The sequence below is a fragment of the Trichechus manatus genome, unplaced genomic scaffold (assembly GCF_000243295.1).
Source record: "Trichechus manatus latirostris isolate Lorelei unplaced genomic scaffold, TriManLat1.0 scaffold00001, whole genome shotgun sequence".
NCBI classification, from domain to species: domain Eukaryota; kingdom Metazoa; phylum Chordata; class Mammalia; order Sirenia; family Trichechidae; genus Trichechus; species Trichechus manatus.
This window is the reverse complement of record NW_004443937.1, coordinates 26,839,687-26,855,258: the sequence shown is the minus strand read 5'-3', so window position 1 is coordinate 26,855,258 and position 15,572 is coordinate 26,839,687. Positions and strand designations below refer to the sequence as shown.

Sequence of the window (15,572 nt, the reverse complement as noted above, 5' to 3'; positions counted from 1 at the left end):
GTAGAGATGGACAGGTCACTTTCCTGTCCTCTAGAAGCTAAAGGCAGATAAGTAAAAGATGATAATGTAGTTTCCAAATCCTAAGAAGTATAATGTTGTGAAAACATGGAGGAGTCTGCTTGGGGGTGGGGTTCTGGGAGACTTCAGAGGAGGTGACATTTAAATGAGTCCTGAATGAGAAGGAGTGGAGCCCAGTGGCAGCTGAGTCTAGAATTTAAGTCTTCCGGTTCTTAAGTACATGTTTTTTTCACCTGGCCAGGCTCAACTTTTTAAGACTTTGTGTAAGTTCCTCTCCACAAGCTTGGTATAATATCACAGTGGTTGGAGAGGCTTGAACTCCTGGCAGCAGCTGTCCCCTTTGGGAGAATGTGCATTCCTGAGTGCGAATACGTCTGCAACTCTGAAGTGGACTAGAGCACTCACTGGCAGGGCCATTCAAGGACTTTACCAATTATTCTGTACTGGATTTCCCCCATTATTTGCATCCAGGTGTCATTCACTTCATTTGGAGAGGAACAAACCCATTAATTCTTGTTCCATATGATTTCTTACTTGGTATGTGTTGCAGAAACAATAGGGTAATCAAACTACATGCCACTCTGTCCCCTCTCCTTTGTAAAAGCCTCCGAATCTTTCCTTTTTCTTAGTGACACGTGACCTGCCTGTTGGCCTGCCTGCTCAAAAGCAGCGTGAAGGGAAGCCCATGAGGCACTATAGAAAGACATTAAAATTAATCTTAGTTCTCTTGAGAATGGAAAATAGTAACAGAAGATTGCTAAAGGTTAAGTCATTTACAGTTTACTCATGCTCTGCGTACTTCAAACAACACCGAACTAAGGTATAAGGTAAACACTGAAAATAAATACATTGCTTTTTTTTTTTTTTAATTTTAGACTTCCTTTTGCCCACCAAACAAACATACTGTGTATTAATTTGGGAGTTTTGAATTGATTACAGTTGCAAATTAAAGCTTGAAGTACTTTTCTCTGCTGAGCAAAAAAGAAACATTAAAAAGGAGAGGCATCCAGTGACTCAGATGAATTTTTGCCCAGTGGTGTGGGAAGGCTGGCGTTTGGAGACCAGAAATCTTGTATCTGGTTTTTCCATTAACTCAGCATTTAATCTTGGGCAAACCACTTCACTTTTTTTCCTCAGGACTCCATTTTGTTCCTCTGTAAAATGAGGAGATTGGGTTAGAGGAGCTCTAGCCATCTAACTCTCTACCCATAGCACATACTTCGATGTCCTTGAAGTACTGTTTTTATGGAATGACCCTTGTCCTAAAAGGAATTTGGGACTGGTATATTTTCTTTAGGAGGTTCCTCAGATTATTAGAGTTAGCTTTTCTTTTTCTCTTGTCTGTTAATTAGCAATTGTTGTAGGTGGTGTAGTTTGTTTTGTTTTTGTCTACCTTCTTTATCAGAGGGATCCCATGCAGTAGTTCTCCAGTGTAGAGACTTACGCCTTATTATTTCACATTAAAACCTTAATTAGGAGTGATAAAATCTACTTCACATATAATACATTTTCTTAGGTTTTTTTTTTTTCCCCCTTAAAAAGCTAACATCAGTAGGTACATTCTGTGTGTTACCTTGCTAAATGCTTTTTATATATATTTCCTCAATTGTCAAACCTACACAAAAGGTGGATTCTGTGGTCAGCCCCATAATTCCTTATGCTTTCCTGTTGTACTCCTACCCCTGGGTGAGCATCAAGCTTGTCTGTGTACCTGAGCGTCTGGCTAACATGGTGTGGTGGGCACTCACCTCTCGTCTGGGTTTCCTATCTAGGCTTTTACTTCTTGGCCACTAACCCTCCCAGATTGCCTCCTGTAACTCTGACTCTGGAATCTTGTAACTGTGAGTTCTTTGCTTGGCCTAGTAGCCAGATGCTGACCTCATCATTATCTTCCCTCAGGTTGACCACATTTCTGATCTGTAGTTTGAACTGGGATCTAGAATACAGGCTCCATTGTGACTAGCTTGCTTCGTTCTCCTGGTTCCTGCTCCTGGTCTTTTGGCTGACTTACCTTTTGCAGTCTGCTACTTATGCATAAAGGAGCCCTAATGGTGCAGTGATTAAGCGCTTAGCTGCTAACCAAAAGGTTGGCAGTTCAGACCCCCACTGCTCTGCTGGAGAAAGTTGAGGCAGTCTGCTCCTGTAAAGATTACAGCCTTGGAAACCCTGTGGGGCAGTTTTACTCTGTTCTATAGGGTTGCCATAAGTTGGAATCAGCTCTGTGGCAATGGTTTTTTTTTTTTTTTTCTTTCCATTTTTGGACTTATGGATAGAATGCTTAGGGCAGGATATGTGGGGTTTGAAGGTAGCAGGGACTTAAAATTCTAGTTATTGCTGTAGCTTTGTTTTGGGTGGGGGGCAATGATGGAGAGAGTATGGATAGGCTGGCTAGAATGAAAAATCATTTGACTCTAAGGAATAAGTCTCTATTTGCTGTTTGCCTAGGATCTTTCCCGTCCCTTCAGAATATGAGAGCCAACTCAGACTGCCACTTTCTTCAGACTTGCCACATCCTGCAGTCATGCCTCTGCCCATAGGCAACACCCTCTGGTGAGGCAGGAGGGGTTACTGAACGTACTGGTCATTGGAGCCCTAAGTTAAAACCACATTGTGGGTTAAACATTGCAGCAGGCCTGCGATTCCTTGAGTGCGTGTTTCAACATTTTTATTGAGATGTAAAAGTGTTAAAACTTTAAAACTGAGAGGCACCTTAGAGATTCTCCTTATTTTATGGATGAAGAGACTGAAACTTAGGAGCAGTTAAATGAATTGGTCAAAATTGCAACTATTAATTATTAAGAGATCTTAAAATCTGGTTTTCTAACTCCGAGTCAAATTTTATTTTTCCTCCACAAACCAAAGATAGAAGGTATCAGTACATTGAAGGGGGGGGTGTATATGTGATTGGGGAGATATGGCTAGTTTTTTAGTGGATGACGTTGTTGAAGTTTACCTGATTCCTAAAATATTTGCCAAAATTTTGCTCTGGCATGGTTGAACTGCATTTCAGCAATACCCCCTACCCCCGACTTTCATAACTTCTATCACATATTGTAATATTTAATTATCTTATTCAGTGAAAATAAATGTATAAAAAAGATAAGAAAGCCAGAATTGGGCTATATTTCAATACTCTCCTCACTCTTATTTTTTCCCATTACTAATGATAATCATGACCCATCTGCACTTCCTTCATTTCTTTATACATCCTCATTTCCTTTGTCCTTAGCAAGAGCGTTACCATAGTAGAATAAGCTATGGTATAGGAACCTTTATTAATACTTTAACATGTATTACGACTAAACTACTTAAGGTCAAGAGGGAGGAAAAGTATATATGAGGCTCAGTTTATTTTCAGGACAGAGGTTAAACTGAAATTCAGCGCTGCCACACGACCTATGAACATAGCCCTGTGTTAAGTACTGAAGTTAATGCAGAAGACATACGTAAGGTTGGTTCCTCTACTCTAGTCGAGGATATGAGAAAATTATGTGAGTAGTATGAGCAGTAGAGAAGGTAAGTGCTTGGGTAGAGTCCCCAGTTGGGTGACCTCTCCTGGGCTGGGCCGTGGTAATCTCTTCACATTTTATAGGCCAAAGATGGAAAAATCTTAACTTGACTTTTTTTTTCCTAAAAGCATTATTAAAAAACTGCAGCCAGCCATGTTCATTGCAGCAGTATTCACAATAGCAAAAAGATGGAAACAACCTAAGTGCCCATCAACAGATGAATGAATAAACAAATTATGGTACATAAACACAATGGAATACTACACAATGATAAAAAACAATGAATCTGGAAACATCTCACCACATGGATGAATCTGGAGGGCATTATGCTGAGTGAAATAAGTCAGTCACAAAAGGACAAATATTGTATGAGACCACTATTATAAAAATCCAAGAAAAGGTTTACACACAGAAAGAAACAATCTTTGATGGTTACGAGGGAAGGGAGGCGTGGGGAGGGGAAATCACTAACTAGATAGTAGACAACTGTTGACTTTGGTAAAGGGAAAGACAACATATAATATAGGGGAAGTCAGCATACCTTGACCAAGGCAAAGACATAGAAGCTTCCTAGACACATCCAGACACCTTGAGGGACCGAGTTACTGGGGCTGAGGGCTGGGGACCATGGTCTCAGGGGATATCTAGGTCAGTTGGCATAACACAGTTCATAAAGAAAATGTTCTATCTCCTGCTTTGGTGCGTAGGATCTGGGGTCTTAAAAACTTGTGAGCAGTCATCTAAGATCTAAGATGACATCTAAGATGTCATCTAAGATGACAGCACATCTATTGGTGCTTTCCCATCCCGAGCAAAGGAGAATGAAGAAAACCAGAGTCACTGGTCTGACAGAGACTGACGGAACCCCAGAGACTACGGCCCCCGTACATACTGCTAACTCAGAACTGAAGCCACTCCCAAAATCCACCTTTCAGCCAAAGATTAGACAGGCCTATAAAAAAACAAACAACAACACATATAAGGAACGTACTTCTTAGTTCAGTCAAGTATACAATACCAAATGGGCAACACCTGCCCAAAAGCAAAGAAGAGAAGGCAGGAAGGCAGAGGAAACTGGACAAGTGGACACGGGGGACCTGGTGTGTAAAGGGAAAGGGGGAAAATGCTGACATATTGCAGGCATTGCAACCAATGTCACAAAACAATTTATGTATAAATTTTTGAATGAGAAACTAACTTGTGCTATAAACTTTCACCTAAAGCACAATAAAATTTTTTAAAAAGTAGAAGAAACTGCAGCCAAATAGTTGCACTTGATGACAAATGGCTTAAAAAGAAAAACCTAAACCTTTTCATCTTGGAAAATGAAATCCCTTAGATTCACAATATCCTGTAGTGACTCAGAGGCCAGGCAACACAAGTTACCTTTCTTCAAGGTAGAGTACGGCCTATCCTTATACTGTAACTTTTTTTATCCAGGATTTTTTTTTTTTTTTTGGGTGGGTCCCTGAGCCCTGAATGTAGTTTGTAAGATCAAAGCCCCAGGCAGGTGGGCTCTGGTGGGTGGGTAAAACCCCAAGCCACACATTGCCAGAGCCTCTCAGTTCCAGAGGAGGATGATCTGCTCCCAGTATTTAGGTGGCAACGAAGAAATCAGTAGTCTGGAGAGAGCAGGGCTGGTGGAGGAGGGAGTGACCTAGATTGCCCGGAGAACCAAGGGGGAGCAGGTACAGGAGGAAAAGTGGGAGGGATGTGTTGTCAGACAAGTGTCTTGTCACTGAAATACATGTCCCCAGAGCCCTGATCACCAAAGTCTTAAATGAACCCTTTATTAATCCTTTCCACACTGCAGAGCTTAATAAATATAGACGGAGCTCTCACTGGGCTTTTGGGGCCCCACCAAAGTCACTTTTCAAGTGAATTTGATAAGTTGCTGTGACAGCAAACCCACGCTTCCTAAAATTTTGAGTGCCTCAAATTTTGATACCATGTTAAGGTGGTTTTTTACTTAAGTGAAATTTTGAGCAACTTTCTAGAATCATTGTTCTTTAGGGGTTATAGCTGGGGGTTGGCAAATGAAGTCTTGGTTATTTTTAAAACAGTTTTTAAGTGGGTGAATATGGAACAGTGGGCATAGGATCAAATAAGTGAATGTGTGGGTATACATGTATCTATATCAGTGAAAGCCAGAATAATTACTATCCTCAGTGCATGAATTGGCACCGTACCGTGTTTTAAATTGCAGATCTAAGCAGAGTGCTAGTTAACAGGAAATTACATTTAACAGTGGCGTTTCGTTGTGCAGAAAGCAGCAGTTTCCTTCCTTTCTCTTTCTTTCTTCATCTCTTTCACGCTCATAAATACATTTAGCACCCAACTGCTTGAGGAGAGAGAACGATTGGGGGAAAGATGAGTGTTGTCATCAGTACTAGGGACTTGGTGTGATGTCACTGCAAGCCCCGTGTGATCGTAGGTGGTGTTAGCACTCCAGGAGTGAGAGGGGGGAGGGCAGCGAAAGAGACGATGTCGCTCTCAGACAAGCAGCCAGCCTCTCTCACTGCCTCCTACAGCCAGCTGTGTAAGGACAAGACTGCCGAGTGCCGAATGGACTCCCCAAAAGAATTCAGTCAAGCTGGATTTGAGTGGCAGAGGACAGAGGGCAAACTGAATGAGATCGGGCTAAATGTCAGCATGGACAGGCAGCTGAAAGACGGGATTGTGAAAAATGCCAGCTTTCTGGAGCAGAATAAGCGGTGCTTCTTTGAGGGGAAGCTAAACAAAGAGCTCAGCATTGAAGTGCGGGACAAGGAGTATCAAACAACCTTGGGTCACCTTGAGAGCGGGTATGTGATTTCAAATACCTGCCCTTACTCAGAGGAGAATTCGGCACACCAGAAGACAGCTGAGTTCCATCTGGGACCCATAGAGGGGTCAGACACAAACAAAGCCACAGTTCAAGGGAAGGTGACAGGGAAGAATGGGTTAGAGACCAAGAGCCAGCCAGACCTGGATTTCCCTGGGGCTTCTGACATCCCCATCCGGTATGTTAAAGAGCAGGAAACCAGTGTTTGGAACCCCAACTTTCATTCAGTGGCTCAGGGTCCTCAGGGTGAAGCAACTCCGGGAAAGAAAGAGGATGGCCTTACCCTTGGCTGCCCGGCTGTTGGAGTCATGAATGAGAACTTTGGGCAGCTGGAATGTGAGTCCCCACTACCGGTGGCTGTAGCCCACCCAGCCCCCACTATCAAGCATTCACCTACTGCCATTCCACCAGTAACTATGGTGGAGTTTGCCCAGGAATGTTTGAACGTAAGCTCTCACATCAGAGACCATGATAAGGAATTGGAGACATTGAGTTCTACTGAGGAGGGGGCTTTGTTCAACCAAGCTCCCCAGCAGAAAAGGTCGATGCGCAGGGCCCTGTCTGAATGTTCTCACCTCTCAGTTCCCCCAGCTGTCAACCTTGCAGATAAGTACCCTGAACTCCCTGCTAGAGAAGAGCTTTTGTCTGGCCTGCTGCCTCCTACCAGTAGCCCAATACCTAATCCTACACCCAGGAAATTGGGGGCTTCTGCCATGAGGCGCTCCATGACAGTGGCTGAGGAACAGACACCCAACTACAGATTGGACCCTGGGGAGCTGCCCATTCTGTCTATTAAAGAGATACCTCCTTTCATCTGTGAGGAACCAGTGGCCAAGAAGAGAGAAGAATTAACCCATTTCAGCAACAGCGGCAGCTCTGGGAAGAAGGAACCGGGCACTGCTGGGTTGTATCTCCATAGTAAGCTGGAACGGATTCCCGAAGTAAGCAGCAAGGAAAAAGCACAAGAAGATATTAGTGAAACGAGAACTGATTCATGCTCTCAGGCCTGCCAGGGAGGTGAGAAACAGCCAGGACAAACAGCTCTAGCAAGGAAGAAAGAAATTGAGGTCAGTGCAACCCAGAGCACGCCATCGTTCCTGTGTGAAGAGGCCCCAAGTGATGGTATGTTTCTAAATTTTGCCTCCATGGGGAACAAGCACACAGTAAGGAAGGAACCAAAGTGACAGATTACAGGCAGAAGCTTTTGGCAGCTTGTTACTGCTGGGGTCTGTGAGTGCCTGGGAAAGCTTAATTTCTTGCATTGGAAGGTTGCTGGGAGTGAGGCGTGAACGAGAACAAAGTGAATCTAGCTGGGTCAGTCTGCTGGCATGACAGTATAGACTGAGGATGTCTGCGGATTGGGTTGATGGTGGGATGGGGTCAGAGGGTGATGAGCATGAGAAATGGAGCCCCTTACATGACCTCATGCCACCCTGCCTCCCCCATCCCCATCCTCCCCACCCCTCAGCTCCCTGTTGATTTGAACCAGATGATTCCTGAGCTCTAAATCATCCAATCGCAACGGGTTGATTTCCTTGCTTGAAAATCTGTCACTTTGTGTGGACTCACAGTGGTTTTATCAGCACTCACCTCCTCTCGCTAAATAGCAGTCTGGGTGTAAGCTCTGCTTTCTGTTTTGCTTTTGAGAACGTTTTGTTTTTATTCGAGCTGAAAAAAGAGCCTTTTAGAGCTGGGCTGTTTAATATTCTTTCCTTGTTCTTCGTGTTTGACCCAATCTTGATTCTAGTTTTCTCTTTCCGTATGCTTGTTGGAGGATTTGTGTGGAGAAGGGGAAGAAAGAGAAGGAGGAGAGACTTGTAACCTAATAAACAGCTAAATGCTGTGGTCTTTGTGGCTGCCTTCTGTGTCTTTCTTCCTGGCCCGTTCTTCTTTCCCCATCCCCCATCACCCCAGATCTTATTGTTGGTGGTCGAAAAAAGCTTGTTTTTCTTTGAGTCCGATTTGAGCACAAATGACCATGATTTACAAGCTTGTTAATGGGAATTTAAAACATGTATTTTGCTTGTAAAAAAAAAAATAGGTGCTTCTCCTGGGACCTGTTTCCCCTTTTATTTATCTTAGTACATTTTGATGAATTTTTTTTTCACTCTTTTCCCTTAAAATACAAAGTTGTGTTTTCTAGAGGCTGGCTAAGTGGAATGGGTGATGAAAGGGCCTTGAAGACTGACTTTTTTTTTATAACAAAAGCTTCGTGGTTACTCTATGATTTCTTACGATTATGAGTCGGCATCGACTTGACAGCAAGGGGTTTGGTTTTGGTTTACGCCTATTGCTTGCTTCTAGCTGCAGCAGAACTGTAAACTCATAGACAGAATTGCATCATTTTTTTGTTGATCGCCAGGTGCCCAGTTCAGTGCCACATACTTGCTGGGTGGTAATGAATGAATGTTTGTGTTTGTTTATTTTAGTACAAGATCACCCTATTATCATGCTAATAGGAAGAATTTACAAATGCCTCTGATTAACCCACTGATCCATTTACCAGATAAAAGTTTCAGTGCTGACTCTACTAAATGCTATGTAGATGAAAAGATACAAAGGGTCATTCATTCAGTGTGTCATTTTTAAGTACATGTGGTAATAAGCCAGTCATTTATCTTAGCACTGGAAATTGTCTTTGTTCTCAAGCAACTTATCTAGTTGGGGTGATATGTAAAGATATATAAGATTGATTGTTATAAGAGACATGAGAGAGTTAGATAAATAGTTTTGGTGTTTTGGCGGGGAGGATTGTCAATCATGGAACTTTTTTTGAGGAGGTGGCATTTGAGCTGGGCCTTGGAAACCTAGGACACCTGACAGTGAGTTGGGTTTCTCAGAGGGGAAGCCTTTCAGCAAAGGGACTGATGTAAGCAAAGGTATGAAATCTAGATAGCTCATGTTGCATAAAAGAACAATAACTGGTGTTTATGGGTTACTCTCTTAAGAATCATTTAATTGCAGAGGAAAGAAACACTCAGAAGAACTCAAATTCATAAAAAGGAATTTATTGACAGGAGATAGAAGAATCTGAGGGAATTTAATTGCAGGAAGGGTAGCCAGGCTGCAGCTTTTGTGTGTCTCTCTTGGACCCACTGCTTCTCCTTGTACATGTGCTCTATTCTCTTCCCTTCTGGAAATTGTTTTCCCCTGCCATCCCTTACTTTTTGTTTCCTTTGTGACTGGCCAGCACAGAACATTTTGAGTTGCCATTGTTTGGGTTCTGTGCCCAGATTTATGCTACCTTAGATCTCAGAGATCCAAGGTCGTTTGACTGCAGTTTCCCTGTATTAGTTCAAATTAGAGAGCAAGTAAACGGATCTTATTGGCTCAGCTTGGTTGAATTGACCACCTTGATTCAGTCAACTTTGTACCAGGTACCACAGCCTTCTTAACCAATCTTAGCCACTTAGACATTTGGAGGTGCCTATAGAGAAGAGCATGTGGGTTGAGCAAACATACCAAAGCCATCTGTATATATGTGGCAGGAAATAATGGAAGGAGAGTTTAGAAAGTTGTTTAGAACCTAATTTTGCTGAACTTCAAATGACTCACTAAGAAGTTTAAACTTTACTCGTATGTTCAAAAAATTGTGCTGACTGCCTGTGACAACCTACCAAATAAAGTGGCCTGAGGTCTGTTTTGGGAAGTAGTAAGATGAACTAGAAGACAGACTCTAATTGAAGTCATAAAATCCTCTTATGACAGTCTGATTCAGTTAGTGGCAGAGGAAACACCAAAGACATGATAGGGGAAATATGATAGCTGAAATCAGCTGGACTTGAAAACTGATTTGGATATGGAAGGTGCAAGACAGAGAGAGACAAAGTTTTAGAATATGATGCTGTGATTTCGAGCCTGGTTTTCCCAGCTGGTGGTAGTGCAAATAATGGGAAGATCCAACAGAAGAGAAGAATTTTTCAGAGGAGTTAGAGGTCTGTTTCAGACATTTCTTTTGTAAAACTGAGGGGACATTTATGGAGCCCTGGTGGCCCAGTGGTTAAGAGCTTGGCTGATAACCAAAAGATCAGCAGTTCAAATCCACCAGCCACTCCTTGGAAATCTTATGGGGCAGTTCTATTCTGTCCTATAGGGGACAGTTTATCTCTAGCAATTGGCTGATATATACTCTTGAGTCAAAGAAGGAGGGTCATAATGAGAGGTACCATCTGGAAGGGATATAGCAGTTTGTGCTTATGGATTAAGTCAGGTATGTTTCATTGGGTAACATTTATTTGTACAGTTTGGGATATTGCATATCAGTATCACAGGCAGTGAGACTTTAATGAAGTGTTTATATTGTTTACTGAAAAATCCTGTGCCTATTGAAAAATACTCATTGTAGTCTGAGGCCTTTGGCTCCAAGTCATCCTTGATAAGATCTCCTTTCAGCTTGCTATAGAACAAAGGCATTACCAACCTTTCATGGATTGAATTGTGTCCCCCAAAATATGTGTCAACTTGGCTAGGCCATGATTCCCAGTATTGTGTAATTGTCCACCATTTTGTCATCTGATGTGATTTTCCTATGTGTTGTAAATCCTGTCTCTATTATGTTAATGAGGGGAATTGGCAGCAGTTATGTGAATGAGGCAGGACTCAATCTATAAGATTAGGTTGTGTCTTAAGCCTATCTCTTTTGAGATATAAAAGAGAGAAGTGAGCAGAGAGACGTGGGGACCCATACCACCAAAAAAGCAGTGTTGGGAGCAGAGTGCATCCTTTAGACCTGGGATTCTTGCCCAGAGAAGCTCCTAGATCAAGGGAAGATGGATGACAAGGACCTTCCTCCAGAGCCAATAGACAGAGAAAGCCTTCCCCTATAGCTGGTGCCCTGAATTCAGACTTCTAGCCTACTAGACTGTGAGAGAATGAACTGTCTTTGTTAAAGCCATCCACTTGTGGTATTTCTATTATAGCAGCACTAGATAACTAAGACACCAACCTCGTGTTTTTTCCCACATCTTTAACACCAAAAATTTAAGTCGGTTTTTTACTAAAAATACATACGATTCAAACATCAAAAAGTACAAAAAGCTGTACGTTAGAAAGCTTGCTACAAAACAAGATGATGTTGACTAACTTTTCCTGTTCCTGTCCTCTAAATACAACTAAATACTCTGGAAATAATTCAATAGACAATCATAAAAGGACTCCGCAAGGTGGCGAGAAAGCAGACTGGCTGGGGACCTCAGGACTTAAGAAACAACAGTGTGGTGAATTCCCTGGGTTTTCTTTTTATCTTCCATATATGCCAGACAAGGCACTAGGGAGTCCTGCAACCCGGAATTGCCAACAAGCATAGACCTAAAAATAAAAGAACAAAATAAAAGCCTACCCTCTGACCAAAGGACCAGGAACGGGGAAGCTCAGCAAAGACCTACTGGAGAACCCTGTTCTCCAGCCCATACCCAGCTGCAGTGGTGGATCCATCCCACTGCTCCCTCCACACTTGGCAGCAGCAGCAGGGCCAGTCTGCCCACTCTGGCATCAATCCCAGGGATACTCATTCCCTGCCCCCTACCAGGCAGCAGACAGCAGCAGTTCACACTAAACTCGTTGCCATCCAATCAGTTCCGACTCATAGCAACCCTACAGGACAGAGTAGAACTGCCCCGTAGGGCTTCCAAGGCTATAAATTTTTACAGAAGCAGACTGCCATATCTTTTGCCCACAGAGCAGCTGGTGGGTTCAAACTGCTGAGCTTTTGGTTAGCAGCCAAGAGCTTAACCACTGCGCCACCAGGGCTCCTTAGTTCACACTAGTGGTGCCTAAAGGCCTGGTGTCTCCTGGCCCTCTACTCAATGGCAGAAGGAGACTTAGACCTGGCATTTCCTGGCACCCCTCATGCCCAGTGGCAGGAGCTGGCCCAGGTATACACTTCCTTCTTGTGGTTGTACTTGCAGAAATCCAGCAGCAAGTCCACCAGTACCAGGTAGAGAACAAGTCATGAGAAATGCTCACCATCTCATGTGCCCAGCATTGCTCAGCAACCACCTAATGACCCTGGGTGGCCCAGGGAAGTGCCTTTAGCGCCTGCAGGCAGCACCAGCAAGGACTGGAGCCAGAAGAACACAGAAGACCAGAATTGCACTGCAGGGGCTCTGAAAACTAAATTATCATTTGAACTACAGACCACAAATGTAAGCCAGAACCTACACACTAAAACAGGATGACTGCCTACTAAAATACAAAATTTAAATATGATCAAGAGTCGCCTAAGATAATATTCAAAATGTACAGGATACAGTCAAAAATCACTCGTCATGCCAAGAACCAGGAAAATCACAACTTGAATAAGACATGACAACTGATTCCACTATTGAGAGGAATTGTATGTTGGAATTATGTGACAAGGATTTTCAAAGCAGCCATCGTAAAATTGCTTCAACAAGCAATTATAAATTCTTTTGAAACAAATGAAAAAATAGAAAATCTCAGCAAAGAAATAGAAGTTATAAAAAAGATCCAAATGAAAATTATTGATATGAAAAATACAATAATCAAAATAAGAAACTCATTGGATAGGTTCAGTAGTAGACTGGAGATGACAGGATAGAATCAGTATACTTGAGAACAGGATCAGTAGAATTTGCTCAATCTGAAAAACAGAATGAAAATAAAAACAAAACATCTAACATTTTTATCATCAGAATCTCAGAAGGAAATGAGAAACAGTGTGAGGCTGAACAACTATTTGAAGAAATAATGACTGAGAATTTCTCAAATTTGATGAAAGACATAAACCTGCAGATTCAGGAAATGGAGCAAACACCAAACAGAATAAACCCAAAGAAATCCACACCAAGACACATCATAATTAAACTTCTGAAAACTAAAGACAAAGAGAAAATCTTAAAAACAGTCAGAGAGAAATGATGCATTACCTATAAGGGAACAACAATTCAAATGATAGTGAGTTTCACATCAGAAACCAGGGAGGGTAGAAGAAAGTGGCACATTTTTCAAGCGCTAAAAGAAAAGAACTGTCAACTGCAAATTCTATATCTGGTGAAACTTATCTTCAGGAATGAAGGGGAAATAAAGACATTACCAGACAAAGAAGGAGTTTATTGCCAGGCAGTTGTAGTGGTGGTGGTTGTTAGTTGCTGTCAGGTTGATTCTGACTCATGGAAACCCCATGTGTGGTGAGTAGAACTGCTCCATAGTATTTTCAAGACTCTGTGACCTTTCAGAAGTAGATTGCCAAGGCTGTCTTTTGAGACGCCTCTGGGTAGCTTTGAACCACCAGCCTTTTGGCTAGTAGTCGTCAAGTGCTTAAACATTTGCACTTCAGATTTCTAGCAGACCTACCCTTAAAGAGTAGCTAAAGTAAGTCCTCCAAATAGATATGCTACAGAAGGGGACTTGAAATTTCAGAAATGAAAGAACAACAATAATATAATAGACTATCCTCATAAGTGTCTTAAATCATATTTGATAATTGAAACAAAAATTATAGCACCATGGTGAGCACATGTATGAAGAAGAAATATTAAGAGATTACATTTAAAAAGTATAGAGAATGGGCCACATAAACCAGAGACTTCATCAGCCTGAGACCAGAAGAACTAGCTGGTACCCAGCTACCACCAGTGACCGCCGTGACAGGGAACACAACAGAGAGTCCCGGATGGAGCAGGAGAAAAGTTGGTTGCAGAACTCAAATTCTAGTAAGAAGACCAGACTTAATGGTCTGACTAAGACTGGGGGAACCCCTGAAAGCATGGTCCCTGGATTCTCTATCAGCCCAGAACTAAAACAGTTTCCAGTGCCAACTCTTCAGACAGGTATTGGACTGGGCTGTGGGACATAAAGTGATACTGTGAGGAGTGTGCCTTTTAGCTCTAGTAGATACAAGAGACTAAACGGGCAGCTTCTGTCTGGAGGTGAGATGGGAAGGCGGAGAGGGTTAGGAGCTGGTTGAATGGACATGGGGAATTGGGTGGAAAGGAAGAGTGTGCTGTCACAGTATGGGGAGAGCAATTAAGGTCACATAACAACGTATGTATAAAGTTTTGTATGAAAAAAATAAAAAGTGTAGGGGATAAGCAGTCTTAATTGGAAGTTAGGTTTTAGTACTTCATTCAAAGTGATATAATGTTGATACCAGTAGGCTATGATAAGTTATGTATGTATATTTTAATACCTAGCGTAACCACTAAGAAAACTCTACAGATCTGTGTACTCAAAAACACTATAAAAAATAAAAATGGAATTGTAAAATATGTTCAAGTATAACTCACAGGAAGAGAAAGAGAAACAGAGGAGTGAGAAACAGAGGGAACAAACAAAACAAATAATAAAATGGCAAACTTAGGCCCTAACATGCCAATAATTACTTTCAATGTAAATGGTCTAAATACTACAATTAAAAGGTAGAGATTGGAAGAGTAGGTTTAAAAATGTTACCTAAGTATAAGTTAGCTATAAGAAACTCGTGTCGAACATAAGGACATAGGTAGGTTGAAAGTAAAAGGATGAAAAATGGTATATGTTAACATTAATTTTGAAAAAGCAGGAATTGGCTGTATTAATATCAGGCAAAGTAGACTAGTATCAGAGCAAAGAATAAAGGGTTACTCCACCAAGAAGTCTTACCAATCTAAATGTGTATGCCAAGCTACAGAGCTTCAAAGTACATAAAACAAAAACTGATAGAGCTGAAAGGAAAAATAGATGTGCAGTTATAATTAGTGACTTCTACACCCCACTCTAAGCAGTTGATAGAACTACTAGACAGAGTATTAGTAAAGATACATAATGATTTAACAACACCATCAAACAACAGGGTCTAATTGACATTTTTAGAATGCTTCACCCAATAGCAGCAGAATACACATTCTTTTCAAGTGTCTATGGAATATTCACCAAGATGGATCGTAGGTCATAAAACAAACCCCAATAAATTTAAAAGAATTGGGATGATACAGAATATGTTTTCTGACCATAATGGAATCAAGTTAGAAACCTGTAATAGAAAGACTACAGGAAAATCTTCAGACACTTGGAAGTTACACAGCACGCATCTAAATAATCCGTGTTTGTTTATTTCAGAACAAGATCACCCACTCATTCATCCATTCATGCTAACAGAATAAGTGTACTAGAGTTATACAAGTTGTCAACATTGAGGGAGGTGGGTGGGGGACACATGGGAGCTAACACAACTGCCACCCATCCTCCCTCATTAACATCATAGAGACAGGTTTACAACATAC

General features: G+C 41.8%; 1 protein-coding gene across 10 annotated transcripts in view; it reads left to right on the top strand.

Annotated features, from left to right (window-relative positions):
- The window catches only part of LOC101340867 (microtubule-associated protein 4), a 223,759-nt gene that overhangs the window by 182,757 nt on the left and 25,430 nt on the right, over positions 1 to 15,572 (top strand). Inside the window, exon 1 of one of the 10 annotated variants that reach the window (XM_023726553.1) lies at positions 5,036 to 7,473. The exons of the other annotated variants lie outside the window; for them this stretch is intronic. Within the exon in view, the coding sequence (XP_023582321.1) occupies positions 6,012 to 7,473 (1,462 nt within the window). The 5' untranslated portion in view covers positions 5,036 to 6,011. Of the gene's footprint in view, positions 1 to 5,035; positions 7,474 to 15,572 lie in introns of those variants that run through there. 10 annotated transcript variants of the gene reach the window in all.